The sequence below is a fragment of the Camelina sativa genome, chromosome 7 (genome assembly GCF_030686135.1).
Source record: "Camelina sativa cultivar CO46 ecotype springtype chromosome 7, ASM3068613v1".
Classification (NCBI taxonomy): Eukaryota; Viridiplantae; Streptophyta; class Magnoliopsida; order Brassicales; family Brassicaceae; genus Camelina; species Camelina sativa.
Genome location: NC_141886.1, coordinates 14,542,632 through 14,559,742, shown reverse-complemented (window position 1 = coordinate 14,559,742; position 17,111 = coordinate 14,542,632). Strand labels below are relative to the sequence as shown.

The window sequence follows — 17,111 nt, the reverse complement described above, 5'->3', positions numbered from 1 at the left end:
TGCAACAGACTACTCCAAACCTGCAACAAACTTCTCCAAACCTGCAGCAAACTTCTGAAAATGCACATGACTCTTCTCAACATCCTATGGCTGCAACTAAAGTTCACAACACCAATGGTGATTATGATACTGAGATTGCCATTCATGAAGATGATTCACCTTTGCCTCTCCGAAGAAGTCAAAGACCAAGAACGGATCCTAACATTTTGCTGCAAAAGCGGTTTTGCTATAACTCTTCAACTGCTCATCCTATTCAAGGTTTTTGTTCTTTAGCTAACCTTCCTACTGACCATCAAGTTTTTCTTAGCAAAATTGACTAGGAAACTGTGCCAAAGACTTATGAAGAAGCAAAAGACAATGAGGTTTGGCTTGCTGCTGTTGATGATGAACATGGAGCCATGAAAAGGAACCACACATGGGATGAGGTGGATCTTCCTAAAGGCAAGAAGCCATTTGGATCTAAGTGGATTTTTACAATCAAATACCACAACAATGGTGAAATAGAAAGACACAAAGCTCATTTAGTGGCTAAAGGTTTCACTCAAACATATGGAGAAGACTATAAAGACACTTTTGCTCCAGTTGCCAAACTTCATACGGTTCGTGTTGTTCTTTCTCTTACCACTAACCTTTCTTGGGATTTGTGGCAGATGGATGTTAAGAATGCATTCCTTCAAGGCGAACTTGATGAAGAAGTATATATGTTACCACCTCCTGGTATTGATGTTGCACAAGGCAAAGTCCTCAAACTAAACAAAGCCATTTATGGTCTCAAACAATCTCCACGTGCTTGGTATTACAAATTAAGTAAGACACTTCTTGGTTATGGTTTTGGCAAGTCCCATGCCGATCATTCGCTTTTCACAATTCAGGGGGAAAGAGGTATTGTGGTTGTTCTTATTTATGTTGATGATATTATTATCTCTGGTGATGATAAAGAAGGTATTCAAAATACTAAATCCCTTCTTAAGTCTACTTTTGATATTAAAGACTTGGGTGAACTAAAGTACTTTCTTGGCATAGAAGTATGTCGTTCTGAGGAAGGACTATTTCTATCTCAAAGGAAGTATACACTTGATCTTCTTAATGATACAGGAAAGTTTGGAGCCAAACCGGTGAATACTCCCATTGAAGAAAAATACAAAGACTCTCGAGAGGGGGAACCTGAAGGGAAACCTTATAACAACATTGGACAATACCAAAGAATTGTGGGTAAGCTCATTTATCTCACAATTACTCGCCCTGATTTGTGTTTTGCTGTGAATCAGGTAAGTCAACATATGAAAGCTCCTACCATCCACCATTGGAATACGGTGGAAAGGATTCTCAGTTACTTGAAAGGATCTCCAGGAAAAGGTATTTGGATGAACAAGAATGGCCACACTGAGCTTGTTGGCTATTGTGATGCGGGTTACGATGGAGACAAGTCTGATAGGAAATCGACTGGAGGCTATTGTACGTTTGTTGGTGGGAATTTGGTCACTTGGAAAAACAAGAAGCAGAAGGTGGTTTCAAGGTCTAGTTCTGAAACTGAGTACCGTTCCATGGATGATACTACTGATGAGCTTATTTGGCTTAAGGCGTTGCTTTTGGATCTTGGAGTCAAGATATCTCAACCTATCACCATGCATTGTGACAACCAAGCTGCTATTCACATTGCTTCGAATTCTGTGTTTCATGAACGCACCAAACATATAGAAGTGGACTGTAACCATATTCGTGAGAAGATTGAACTTGGGATCATCTCTCCCATCTATACTCAAAGTTCTGATCAACTTGCAGATATCTTCACCAAGGCAACAAATTCAAAGGTGTGCAATTTCATTCTAAGAAAGCTTGGCTTAGTTGATCTTCACAAACCTAAAATGTGATTGTTGTGCTCTTTTTCCCTTTTCCATGGTTTTCCCCGTTGGGTTTTCTTGGTAAGGTTTTTAATGAGACAACTCTATTTTAGGCATGATCTCCCTATGCCAAACTTGAGGGGGAATGTTAGAATAAATAATCATGATGTCCCTTTCTCTCTCCTTCATGCAACATGTCTTGTCTCTTTCCTTCATGCAAACCATCTTTGTAACAGCTAGTTTTTATCTTCTTCTTCTATATATTTGTATCTCTCTTGTGTTCTCAGATATAAGAGATATAATATACAGTTTCTCTCTGTTCTCTATATTCTCTCTATCCGCTTATATTTCTACATCGTCTAGTTGATAAGCATATAGGATGGCTAGCTGTTGGTGACCAATGGCAGAGTCATATGTAGAGGGAGCTATTGGTTCAATGTAAATGAGCTGCGAAAGAATATATAACTTAGAAAATTTATCATAGAAATCGTCGAGATTCATTCTTAAAATCAAAATTAAACAAAAAAAAAATAGAAGCAAAACATATGTATTAGACTAGATTCTAGCCTTAGACTCGTGAGCAACATATCACACTCTGGCAGCAACGCCTTGACGATGTTGTTAATTTCTCTCAACTCAAGTCTCTTACCCCAAACCACATGGAAGTCGAAAGTTCACAGCTACTCATATGTAGCTTTTAAATATCAAATCCCATAGAGTGATGCTGCTTGCACGAATGTCACGAATCTTATAAGAAAAGATGTAGCTAGGATGAATATTATTTTGGTTTTGAGGCTTAATGGTACACTACAAAAAAAAGTGCATATTACATCAATTAAATTGTATCAAAAAATCAAGTGATATTAATTTGTATTACTTATTTATAATTGATACCAAAAATAAAATTTAATTGATATCGTTATTGATTGTACGACATCAATCAACTAAAACTGATGCAAACTAGTATAAATTTGTATCACTTTCAGATATTGATATAAATATGTATAAATGCATCACTTAAATAATTGATGTATTAATTCATTTATCTTAACATCATTTTGCAAATAATAAAATAATTTACATCAATAAAAGATGATGCTAATACGATTATACTAATTATGTCAAAACTAATTTTGTGATTTAGTTCAATTGTTAAAAGTTAAAACTGATGATAAAAAAAGAATTTATTTGATTAAAACATTTATACATGCACTAGCATAATCGATATACATTATCATTGACTGATATTGTTCCCAATACATTTATTGTATTTTAGATTTTCTAATTAACTGCTTATGTAAACCCTTCATATGTTGATGTTGCAATAATAAGTTATTTTTTTAAAAATAATTATCTTCCGTGTAAGTGATTATATTTGTATGCCCATGTTTTGGTCTAATATCAATAAGATCGTTTCTGTTTTTCTTAAGTTGGCTTTGAAACCAATTTTGAGTTAAGCAAATAATGGGTCGAATTATGGTGTTAATAAGTAATATGAATTCTTATGTATATATATTGTATATATGTGACTATAAGTTTAGCTAACTAAAAAATTCTGTAATATTTAAATATAATCTTGAACATATATATATAAATACATATATATTTTATTTGTGGGAGGAATGTATGGAATTATTGGATAGAAGTTATTTTAAGTTAAATGACCTTTTATGCCTTTAAAGTGAGTTAAATTTTAATAAATTTTTATATGTGTCTTGACCTTTTTTAAAAGGAAATACCAAGTGTTTCCTTCCAAATTTGAAGTGACATAGTATTTTAGTTTTCTTATATGATTTTATGAACTTCAATGTAAAGGTTTTTCAAAGTAATAAGTACACTCACACTGATTGAATTATAAAATTTGGAGAAATATTTATTTCGATTAATCATCTGCTCTTTTAAATATATTAAATAAGTATGTTGCTGTTCCTACAAATAGGACAACATATATTATAGTTTAACCATGGAGTTAAGCAATGGAAATGGAACTTGTGATCGCAAGACAAAATGCTTATATATATTATGTTACACATTGATCGTTTAAAAATGAATTGGAACATCTAATTCTCAAATAAAGTTGATTTTTTTTGTTAAAACCAACATATGTGAATTTAAATTTAACTATGCAAATTTAAAAAATAAATATGAATAGATTAGAAATGCAAGAAATATAAAAGAAATATTTTGTTTTTATATAAATAAAATAAAAATTGAAAACAATGTTAAATATATATAATACTTTCTAAATTAAAATATAGAATCAAACTCTTACAAGTTACAACACATATGAGATATACCAACATTTGATATTGGTGGGAGAGGAGGAGAGAATGATTACTATAAGATGGTAATCCAAATTAGATAATGGAGATGAATCTTTAAAAAATAGAACAATGTAAAAAATATATATATATATATATATATAAACTTTCTAAATTAAAATATAGAATCAAACTCTTACAACACATATGAGATTTAACAACATTTGATATTGGTGGGGGAGGAGGAGAGAATGATTACTTATAAGATAATAATCCAAATTAGATAATGAAGATGAATCTTTTAAAATAAGAACAATGTAAAATATATATCATATAGTCTCTAAAATTAAAATTTAGCATTAAAAATTTACAATGATATTTCATTTGTTTTTTACAACCCATAAAACAAAAATAAGAAATCAAAAATAAAATAAAAAACGAAAAATGATTTGAGGTATTGTAGAAGAGAATGAGAGAATGTGAAAATGAGATAGTAAAAGAATGCCAATATGAGAGAATGAGAGATTGAGAGAATGCTTATTTATATGATAAGAAATAATGGAAGTTACATTTAGAATTATGGAGTTACAATAGTAATTTATTGTGTTTGAATAAAATTGAGTGATAGAATATGATTAATGCATAATTTATTTTATTTTCAGTTATAATTTTATTTTAATGTGTGAGTTAAATGTTGTGTTTATTGGGTCTTAAATATTGTTTAAAGCAATTAGAAAGCAAATAATAAAATTAGAAAACATTAAATGAAAATCAACCAATAAGGAGAGACCAAAACCTTATCTTTATATATATGATTTATAAATAACTAGATAAGGGCCCGCACAATATGCGGGTTTACAAATTGTTGAAAAAAATAAATCCTAAACCTTTAAAAAAAATTTAAAAATATATAAAGAAATTTTATTTCCTAAAGTAAATATATAAATAATTTAAGCTAGAAAATATTTTTATTTACCTTCATACATTTATTTATATTTTTATATTTTTTTTTATAAATTATAACAATTATTACAATAATTTAAAGCTAAACTATATCCTACTAAAACTTTTGCCAAATACTCATCATTACAAATATTATTATTGTCAAATTTCAAAAACTGACTTATTCACAAAATATTTTACATGCAACAAATTCATCAAAGTAACATCTAATAAGTAACCACATACAATTTTACTCTATGTTTTACCATTAAAAATATGTTCTTAAACCAAAATTATTTTATTGTTAAAGTAGTCTCTTTCTCACCACCTATAAAATGTCTTCTAAACAAATTAAACAAAATTTATGTTGTTTTACTTTCATTTTGGCATAATTATAGTTCTTATAATTACTAAAATTATTTTGTGACATAGTTTTTTTAACCATGAAGTTTTTTTAACTCCAAAGATATTGGATGAACATTTGGTGAAAATTATCTACTCGATTACAATGATTTTATGAGTAACCCAATAAGAGTTGAGAAATTGAAAGAAATATAATATAATATAATAATAAAAAAATGAAAATTATAATCATGATGGTATATATAAGTCTTAGATAATTCAGATATACAAAATAGAAACTTTATATACAATCCAAAACATGACATATGTCATGATCACGTTAAGGATCAACGACCTATTTACTCTTCAGAAGTATCCAATTGTACTAAAACAACTTAAAGTTATGACCTCGTCTCAAATATTCTCGAATCATAAATTCTCAACTTATTTTTACCCGAATCAAAAGTTCTCATATATTTCTCCATATATATAGTTTAAACTGTTTACAAACCTAATCCGATAGAAAACCACATAAATCCAGTTAGAAACCAATTTTAAAATGGTATACCATTCCAACTTCCCAAATTTGAAACCGCTTCTCAATAATTCGATCAAGCAGCTCTTGTTTCAGTATCAGAATCATCAACATTATTTAGAAAAGAAAACTCTAAATTTTGACCAGAAACATCAACCACCAACTTATCTTCCAAACTTATAATGCTACTAACTATAGAATAACTTTTGGAACCTCTATCAGTGTCTCCATCCTCGATTAAATTAGCGGGCATAATATACTTCAATTTCATTTTATTTCATCTGATAGCTTCCATCGAAAAACCCGCACGAATCAAAGACCCACGCAATAGATCGGCAAAATTATATCAGAAAAAAAAATCAAAGATCAAAGTTTTTGATATAAATATGTAATGTTATGTAGATATAATGTTATTTTCTTAATTAGCTGTCTTATTATGTTTCAAAAACAATAATTCTTTTGACATAACTTATGTTATTCTTTTTAAAATTGTTATTCACTATTTATTTATTAATAATAATATACATGCTTAGTGAATTACTTTTTTGTTTATACATGTCAAAATCTTATTGAGAAAACACGTATAATATAAGTAGCGTACAATGGAAAATAGATTAGTTTTGTTAATTTTCCTTTTTGATTTAGAAATTTTTTTTAGATATAAAATGTAAATTTTATTTAGATTTAATGTTATTTTCTTAATTACATGTTTTAAAAAATAATAATTTTTTGACACGTGTCAACATCTCATCAATGTATTTGACACATGTCATGATTATGTTAATGGCTAATTTGAAAACCTAACTTTATATATTAAGATTTTTAATATAATAAAAATATTAGTTCAGACTTCAGCTCAAGTTTTTTTTTCCTAAGACTGCCAATCGGTTCTTCATGAACTTCGTTTTCTTCGCATGAGCCTTCACAAATCTTGTTGTAGTACTCAGTGTTCAAAATTGGCTAACCATAGAGAAATAATTTTTTTTTATGGAAACAAAGACATAAAATTTAATGTGTTAGGTTATATAGTATAATTATACAACCAAATATGGATGACACATAGTATATTTATTTTACCATGTAGTGGTTGAGAATCTTTGTAACAGTGAAACTTTGATATGGATGACACATAGTATATTTATTTTAGTTGTTTTTTTTAATATAATAAGATTATAATTATATTATGTTTTGTTTTACCAAGCTTGAAAACTGTGATTTCTGATCGTTAAAATTAACATGTGTCACGATCTGATGAGTTTCTAACTTTGATATTTAATTATTAAAATTGACACGTGTCACAATATGGTGAATTTTTAACTTTGATCTCTGATCGTTAAAATTAACACGTGTCACAATCTGGTGAGTTACTAACTTTGAGAACCAAAGTTTATATAAAAAGATAACCAACCCATTTTTCATTCATATTGCCTAAGTGACAAACGATTACTAGTATTACATAAGTGACAAATAGTTTCAACTAACAAACAATATTACATGCATGATGCATGTAGTACTTTTAGTGCTATAAAAACTGGTATCATTTCTTGTAGGGTATCTCGTAGGGGTTTCACTAGAGAGTTCACGTGAACGAAAATAAGCAAGAATATAACAAAATGGAATCAATATAACGAAATGTTGGGTGTTACGGATCTCGTAGGGGTTTAACTAGTTTCATTCTAGAATCTATACTAATATTTTTGCAGCACTTTTTGTTCAAAAATATGATTATGAAAATATTTACCATTAAATATCATTTAATGCTTATGTTCATACCCAAACAAGTTTAGTTAACTCTCTCTACTATCCTTTTAACCAAATCGAATTAAAATATTTTAAATATCTATATATATATAATGTTTTATAATTGATGTAGATATTTAGAAAATTTATTCCATATTAAAAAAATTTATTCTCCTATCATCTCTTTTTGATTTTAAAATCTAAATGTAGTGAATCATCATATAATACATAAAGTTAATAAAAATGTTTACTTTTTTTTGCATATATTATGATTTGATTTTTTTTAAACGAACATATATTACTAAATTAATATAATAGTGTGTGTTCAACATACATATATAGTAAATTTACCGTATATAGTAAATTATAGAATTTTAAGAAGTTTATCATTTATAACTAATATATCTAAACTTAATAAAAAGTTTAAACTTATGAATATTTAAACATATTAAATTTTCAAAATAACACAAACGAGTTATATTACATGACAAATTATATGACGTTACATGATTGAATTGATAATACTAAAAAAATAAAATATCATTAATATGATACTTTAATAAGGATTAAATCCTTATTTTATAATTTTAACAACACCAATATAAAATATGTCGAATCAAACTGATTTAGTTAAGATTGTATTAAACAAAAATTGTTGTGCAGTATACCACGACTTATCTACTAAATCACTAAATTAACAGAAGAATACATTGATAAAATTAGTATTAAAATAGTACATTAACAAAAAAATATTATGTAAAAACTTGCCCCGCAGTATACCGCGGATCATAATTTAGTTCAAATAAATAAAATTTTATCACTACCAAATTCTCAAACTACAAAACACGATTATGAGACAAAGCCTATTCGTAAGAAAAATCTCCTATACCTAAAATACTTTGAGACTCAACTGATTAGCAAGCAACAACACAACAAATAGATATTCGTTAATTGATCAAGTTCGATTGGTTCACTAGACACCATGAGTTAACCACTTGGCAGGCCATGAGGAAAAACTCGTTCAAGTCTATGTGTTAGTAAAGTTCTGCAGTTATGGTGGGTTTACTTTCCTATGATCTATTCTAGTTCATGCCGCTTTCACATATTAAAATTAAGCTTGACCGAAGAAATTACGATAAAACCACTGAAAATCGTAACTCAAATTAGACTTACATTACATAGAATCCCTTGAATCATGCATCCTTAAACCCAACCAACTAATAAACTATTCAAACATGTTTAAAGCAAACAAATTCATGGATGATAAAAAGGTAAGGAAATAAACAAATCAATAAAACAAAGAGGGTTCGAAGTACTTCTTAAAGAATTACAAAAGTATATTCTCGATCGCGAAAGACATATAAACTATGATTTAAAAAAAAAAAAAAAAAAAGATAGTGAACTAAGTTCAAGAATCATTAATGGGCCGTTGACGAACATTTAATGGGCCTAAATTAATAAACGAAGGAGGTAAAACAAAAAAATCTTTGCATCGTTACTGGAATTGGAACAGAGAGGCTCACGCCTCCACTCAGATCCACATATTAAAAACAAAAAAAAAAAATCATTTTTTGTGCAATCAATCAGACGAGAAGAAAGAGATCATTCATCGCCATGGGACAAGTCTTTAACAAGCTCCGAGGTTTGAAAAAATTGCTTTTAATTTGTAGGATTGGTTCATTCATAAATCAGAATCAGTTTTCTGGTCAAGTAATTTAACTGTGTATAGATAATGAAATTGCTTCTTATGGTATGTGAATGTGATCGCAATCGTAATTACAGGTAAAGAATGGAGGCATAAGCAGGTAGAAGCGATATGTGATCGTGTTTTCGATCGGTTCAAGATTCAAACCGGAAGAGCCAATCTTACGTTTGAAGAGCTATACATCGCCGTGCTTCTCGTTTACAAGTAAAAAAAAAAAAAACTTCGAGGGTTAATTTACTGATGCAGACAATTTTTTGTATTAATATTCTCTTGGTGTTGTGATGTTCGTCAGTGACATAAACAAGAGATTGCCTGGTCCGCATTTCGATCCGCCTTCTAAGGATCTTGTCAGAAGCATTATGACGGTACTACGTACTCTTTCACTTTTTCTAGAGACGTTGTTAATAACACCCAAACGCTGCTTTTGCGTTTGTGTTTAAAGGTGAAAAGAAATGAAAAACGAATTCGCAATTTTTAAGCACAAACTGATGATTGTTTTTTTTTTTCGTTTGCTTTAACTTTTAATTGGAAAATTTTACTAAACTTTTGTTTTTCTTTATCTAGGCACCCGATTAAATTGGTCTTCGAAAGTGATTAACTTATTTTAAATTGATTTTCAATGAATTAAAGAGAAACACCTTTTATGAGAAAAAAATAAAAATTAATATTATGGAAAAAGAAAACCATTGATTAATTTCTGGTTAGTTGGCTGGACAAACGCTTGATTAGCGTCTACGGAACTTTTTGTTAATATGATCTTAATTTTTAAATTGTGGATATTTCTGGAAAAAAAAAAGTAATATTGAGACTGGGTTGGTGGTATTGTAATAGTGACGGGGTAATTGTGGGATTGGGTTGGTGGTATTGTAATAGTGAGGATACTACGCTACTCTTGGGAGTTCGGAGTACCAGACACAACCCTTCACCTCTACATTCAGAATTACAAGCATTGATTTGGGCTATGGAGTCTCTCCTGGCGGCGGGTGTTGATTGTCCAAGGTTCGAGACGGATTGTGCGGAGTTGGGCGCAATGGTGGAGTCCCTCGACGATTGGCCTGCTTTTTCGATTTTTTTGGACGACTTCACTATACTCAAATCATCATTCCCTTCCTTTACTCTTACCAGAGTTTCACGTGCGTCAAATGTACGGGCAGATTGCCTCGTTCGATCTTCGCGTTCTTTAGATTCTGAAATTTCATTTGTAAACTCTTATCTTCCGGTTTGGGCAACCAATCTTGGAGTTATATTTTAATTAATTGTTTGGTTGAAAAAAAAAAATACATAGTAAAAGAAAATGGAGACAAACAAATTATTAAAGTCTCTGGAAGATTTGGTATATTTGAGTGCTCATATTGTTTGTGTGATGTTTTTTTTTTGGGTAATAGGACTGTGATATCAACTTGGATGGAGAAATTGATAGGGAGGAGTTTGTGAAGTTTTTTGAGCAGCTTACGGCCGAGACATTCAATGTGGTTAGTCAAGGTTTGATCATATCTTTGATTGTGGCTCCTACTGTGGCTATCACTACGAAGAGGGCCACGGAAGGTGTTCCAGGAGTTGGCAAAGTTGTGCAGAAGCTGCCTACTTCAATCTATGCTTCTCTTGTGACTCTTGTAGTTATGTGGGTGAATTCTGATTCAAGTTAAGCTTCTCATATTGCAAAGCTTGTCACCAAATAAATTTGTTTATACTTAAATGTGTCAACTTCTTTTACCACAAAAGTATTGAAACAACGTAAGGATTGTTGAACGGTCGGATGATACTTTCTTTGTGAACTCTTTTTTTTTTTTTTTTTTCTTTGTGAACTCTTGCTCGCTCGCTAGATCTCTTTTCATGAATTATTCATTTCACAGTCCGGCAGCAGCAGTTGTTGTGAAGCGCACTTGTAGAAGTAGATAAGTCTGTCTTGTAGACTTGTAGTAGATAATATACCTGAAATTTATACGTAGAAGTTTCTATATCCCAAATATCCAAACTGAAATGAAAAAAATGTATGCTTAAAAGTGACTTTGGTTTTAGGCTTAATTGTTTGAACAGCCGTAATGTTGTAGTAAAGAGAACCGGGCTAGCATGAGACACACACTCGAAGAAAAGAGTAAATATAATGTATTCAACTAAAGTATCACATTAATTGTTGTTTAGTGGTTAATGGATCGCTTTATTAGTTGAGTGACAACAATTTGAGTTCTCTCATTGTGATTTTATATATTACTGAGTATTGTCTATTGACAAATTTTGATATTTTGGTTCAATTAAGTTTGATATCTATACTATTAATCTATCTTAACATTTTTGAAGTACATTTTTGTGTCATCTTCTCTTATCTTTGTATCCAAACAAGTTTCAACTAAATTCTATACAATCATTACAACCAAACACAATAATTTCCTTATTTGATAATATTAATTTCCTAAAATATATCTATTTAATTTAAATAAACATGTTAGATTAAAATATAATTCTCCTTTCATTTTTATTTAATCTTATATTTAATTATTTTAATTACTATTTAATACATAAAGTTAATAAAATTTTAGATTTTTTTAGCATATAATGTGATTTGAATTTTTATAAACAGATATATATTAAAATTTGTCTTAGGATATTTGTAACCAAACAAGTATATCCACATATAGAGCTCGGAATACATTTTTGGAGTACAATAGGGTGCCATCACTTTTTGCCAACTTCGGGTCGGGTTTTTAACTAAAATTATAACCGATTCAATTATCCGGATCCTCCTTAAGATTGTCGAATATTTTGGGCCGGTTTTTAATCCATATCATACTTATTTACATCCAATTAATGCCAATTAATGCCCATTGTATCTTAGGAAATATCTAATTTGCATGCCGAATTTTTAGGACCGAGTTTGACAAAAAGAATTGATAACCCAATTTATGTAATCACTTCCTCTTAATCACATCCCTATAATATAGCAACTAATTCAAGATGAATACAACTTAGGAAATATCTAATTTGCGTTTAATAAACGATTACATATTTGGTAAGATCTTATTATCTTTAAATATACACTATTAGTCCAATAATATCAATTGAGAATCATAATAAGAATATGCCAGATCATTCATTCCTAAATCATAACTAACAAATCGTAAAATGTATATTCTCAACTTGTGAATCAAGAGTTTCAACAAAATAATAGACCCGTTAACAGTATATATATCAACAAAATAATAGACCCGTTAACAGTATATATATCAACAAAATAATAGACTCGTGGTGTATCACGGGGTAAAACCTAGTTGGGGAGTTTATTTTAAGCTTAAAAAAAAAACAAGTATTCCATTACATGTCCCCACGAAAACAAAAAAGAACAAAGAAAAAACCAAATCAAGGGCAAAAAGGTAATCTAATTAAATAAAAACAAGCGGATCCTTAATGATCTGGTATCCTTGTTCGTATCGTGCTTAAGGGACAAGTGTATCCAAACATATTCTTCATCATATACCTGAAAGCAAATTTAGTAAATAATTAGAGAGATAAAAATATACCAATTTATCATAATAAATACTGTATTATAGAGAATTAGGAAACAACCATATCAACATTCTTTGACATTAAAACCCCAAAAAATCTGATATTTCAGAACACTATGCAATAGTACAAACTCACCTTATAGTGTTCGTGAACTATTGTGAGAATATATTTTTTTTTTTTTGTCAACCATTGGGCCACAACAGGTCGGCCTATTAGCCTAATCCCTACATTCTTAGTGTGATGGTGTCTTTTGCATTAAGAACTTACCATTGGCCACTTCAATAAAGTCAATTATTTTTTTGAATCTAAATCAACAATTCCCAAAAATATATAGAAAGCTGAATGTGATTGACAAATAAATAGTTGTCATGGCTTTAGACATTTTTTAAAGTCTTAAAAATCTGTTACTAATTAGAGCCTTAATCGTATTGTTTGATTCAATGATTTATAACTTTAATATAGGCATGCAGGCAAATATGATCATTTTCAGTTGGTAATTACATTACTTAGCTTACTTTGTTATTCTAAATAGGGCATTAGCATATAACATGTTCAACACTCGATTGCCACTAAATTTAAAGCCGAGGGAGTAATTAATAAGCATTTTTTCATGAAAAAATGGTTTGCATATAAGATTTTAAGTTTGGAATCACAGTAGATTTGACATGTTTAATATATTTTCGGGTTTTATTAAGGTTATACATGACTAGAAATAGACATGTGCGTCACACAGGCTTGCGGTCGATATTCTCATCCCCTTTATAAGAAAACAGAAGTACACAACATTGTTTTGTAGACTATATAATTTTAATAAGTTGGTTACAAATATGTTATATATTAATTGATAGATTAATTGGTTACAAATAGGTTATACATAAAATTTTAAAGAGAATATTCTAAAGAATCATATCATCTAACTTACCATATTAATTTCCTTTATTAAATTTTTCATCAAAGAAAATCTTTTGATATCTAACTTAACATATTAATTTGTTAATTATCATTATACTTCACCTCTCATTTTTATATATGATTCTATTTTGTGAAACAAATAAATTATCATATTATTTATTATAATTAAAAAATAGTTTTATTTCCAGAAATAACATAAGTTAAATTTTTAAAAACAAATATAAATTGTTCAATCTATAATATATTCAAGTTTTAGAAATATTATTCTTTAAAATAATATCAACTGAATTAAAAATTTTACTGAGTAACGGGTCAAAATTTGACTATTTAAATTCAATTTTATATTTTTTTTATTGAATTTTATAATTTTATATAATATAATAAACTTTAAATAATTTATTTTGAAATATTTTTAATATATGGAAACTTGATATAAAAGTTAGAAACTATAAACACTCTAAATTGATTTGTTATAGCAATGTCAATAATATGTCAGTATAATACGAAAGAATTTCAAGAAACCAAGTATATTAAAACAAAATGTATAACAATATATTAAATTACTCATAATATATTTAAAAACCAAATTTACAAAATTATGTCTTATAATGATATTCAAGCCATGATGTAGAATATACATTGTTGAAATAACTTTACATATATAACCTAATACAACATATTAAAAATTTATTTTAAAATATAAAACATACAAAATTTTGTATAAAATAAAATTTAACCAGTGTTATAGCACAAGTACTTATCTAGAATCATTAACAATATAAAACTTACAAAATAGGTGAATTTTTTTCAAGCCATCATATTTAGCATATGATTTTGTTGCATAATATTTTATTCAATAAATTTTTTAAAAACAATCGCATAAAGTATATTTTATATAAAAATTACAATATAAATCAAAAGAATTTTAACCCATGCTCTAGCACATGTCTTAATCTAGTTCTTATTTCATTTTACTTTTCATTTTTGTAAACTTAATTAAATTTGCAAAAACATTTTTTTCTTTTTATAGAAATGCAACAATGTTATTGATTTTTTTAAAAATATGGATTTGTTATGCACAATGCGAAATATAAAATACTATTGTAGTTATGTTTTCTTGATTATTAAAGTATCTAATATAAATAGCCTATTAACAATTTTATAATTTTTTACAATGCTATGTTATAATATTCACATGTATATTATATGAATTTTAATAAATTATTTACATCCATCGCATAAGTGTGTTAGACCTGATCCCCTTACATTGCTAAGATCTGGGCTATGGAGTCTCTATTGGCGGCAGGGGTGGATTGTCAAACATTTGAGACAGATTGTGTAGAGTTACTCGCGATGGTGCAGATGACCGAGGATTGACCCGCTTTTTCGAATTTGCTGGAGGAGTTTTCTTTGCTTAGAACGTCTTTCCCTTCCTTCACCCTGAACAGGATCCCACGAGAGTCTAACGCAAGGGCAGATTGTCTAGCTCGTTCCTCAAGATCTTTAATTTCTGAAATTTCTTTTGTAAACTCTTTTCCTCCGGTTTGGGCAACCAATCTCGGAGTTTTTTTTTTAATTTATTTAATGTTTGGTTGAAAAAAAAAGTGTGTTAGACCTAATATTTTACCATGGGCCTATTATTTTCGTTCAACTTTTCGGTGAGATGGAAACAAAGTATTTGTGGGCTCTAATCAGTTTATTTTTCTATTTTATTTTTATATGCATAACAAAATTATCATTTTCTCTTTTTTTTTTTATAAAAAATCTCTAACTTTCTTATAATATATTTCAAAAAATTTTAAATTGTCAAAAAATTGTTCATATATATATATATATATTCTAGAAAGCGTAAAACGACCTGACCCGATTTTTTTAAATAAATAATAATAATAATAATAATAATAATAAACTACAACTAGTGGTCCCATATCCACTAGCCACCTAATCACAATCACAACCAACAGCGGAATAACCAATACCAATAAATCACCAATAATAAACCAATATCATAACATAACAATATCCAAATACCAAACAACAAGAAACACCAAACCAGCAATCCTAGCAATGTTTCTAATGATCCAACTCTAGCAACCTAGCAATGCCAGACAACATCCAATTGAGTCCCTAGAACATCCTCCTCTTCATTGCCTTGATTCCACGATCACACTTTGCCTTTACCTGCACCACAAACACAAATTGAGATGCATGAGTATTTGATAAACACTCAGTGAGGCAATCCTCCCATCTAATGGGCTATACACACAAGAAACAATGATTCCAATGTTCCAAACAAACAACAAACAAAACATACAAACCAGGAAAACAAACATCGTCTCGCTGGAAGGGAGGTGTCGATCGACACTCCACCTGTAACTGCGATCCGCTGCGAAGTCGAGAGTCGAATCTCGCTCCCAAACTCCACCAACTCGTCCGATACTCAAAACCCAAGCCGGAAACATCCTTAGAAACCTGTAGCAACCAATCCCCAGCAAGAAAACACACAAAACAACAACACACAAGCAATAACAAGGAAATCAAAGACCTAGATTAGCCATGATCATGCACTCACCTCGTTGCAGGAAGTCTCTGAACCACAGCAACGAATCCCATCCTCCTAACAAGCCTCTAACTCCTTCCTAGCCTTGGATCTCACAAGAAACAACAAGGAATCTCACAAATCTCTCTCAAAAGCTCAAGAACAAGGTTTTCTCTCTTTTCCTCTCAAAACAAAGAAACGGCGACAACAAAACTCCCAAAACCCTTTCTTCGTCGATTTCCCACTTAAGTAACCCAGTTCAATGGTTTCCTCAAACCAAACCGAACCAAATCGATCAAAAACTCAATCTGGTCGAACCAGAAAACCTTGGTGTCGACCGACACCACCATGGGTGTCGATCGACACCCACCCCCAAAACGCAGAGTTTTGGTTCGCGGGCGTTACAAAGCGCCAAACGCCGATCTACATATGAATTTGAAGCCCCAAAGCTTATCTTTCTAACAAGACTAATTTCATATCAATCGGCTATGCCTACCAAAAGCTATCACCATGTTTCTGAAACATACACATTCATCGAATTTTTTTTTTCTATACATTCATATATGTTAATTTGCTTAAATCAGGTCACGCTAGATATCTTCATGCCATATATGCCATGGTAATAGGGTAGGGCCATCAGGGACGGATATACATGGTAATAGGGTGGGGCCATCACACGTGCCCCACACTACATTAAAATTTCTTTAGGTGAAGTATAATTATAATTAGCACTTAGTCCATTTGGTTAGAAGGTGCCCCATGCTCAGTCTTTGGTGCTTGGTTCGATGCTCGA

At 29.9% G+C, this 17,111-nt stretch overlaps 1 protein-coding gene across 8 annotated transcripts; it reads left to right on the top strand.

Annotated features, from left to right (window-relative positions):
- Positions 1 to 9,127: 9,127 nt before the first annotated feature.
- LOC104700956 (uncharacterized) lies at positions 9,128 to 11,115 on the top strand. 8 transcript variants are annotated; one of them, XM_087458789.1, is made up of 5 exons: positions 9,128 to 9,303; positions 9,444 to 9,570; positions 9,659 to 9,731; positions 10,198 to 10,510; positions 10,752 to 11,115. In XM_087458789.1, exons 4-5 carry the CDS (start codon positions 10,328 to 10,330, stop codon positions 11,010 to 11,012), a joined length of 444 nt encoding a protein of 147 aa, XP_087314915.1. In that variant the 5' UTR covers positions 9,128 to 9,303; positions 9,444 to 9,570; positions 9,659 to 9,731; positions 10,198 to 10,327; the 3' UTR covers positions 11,013 to 11,115. The 8 variants fall into 7 exon arrangements, 4 of the variants coding, with proteins under 4 accessions (XP_087314915.1, XP_087314914.1, XP_087314916.1 ...); XR_015562058.1 differs by having other exon boundaries at positions 9,151 to 9,303; positions 10,240 to 10,499; XR_015562056.1 differs by having other exon boundaries at positions 9,151 to 9,303; positions 10,240 to 10,510.
- Positions 11,116 to 17,111: the final 5,996 nt, after the last annotated feature.

Coding starts and splice junctions, on each gene's coding strand:
- LOC104700956 (XM_087458788.1), top strand. CDS start 9,276: ATGGGACAAGTCTTTAACAAGCTCCGAG. Junction 9,304..9,443: donor AGTCTTTAACAAGCTCCGAG/GTTTGAAAAAAT, acceptor TCGTAATTACAG/GTAAAGAATGGAGGCATAAG. Junction 9,571..9,658: donor GCCGTGCTTCTCGTTTACAA/GTAAAAAAAAAA, acceptor GATGTTCGTCAG/TGACATAAACAAGAGATTGC.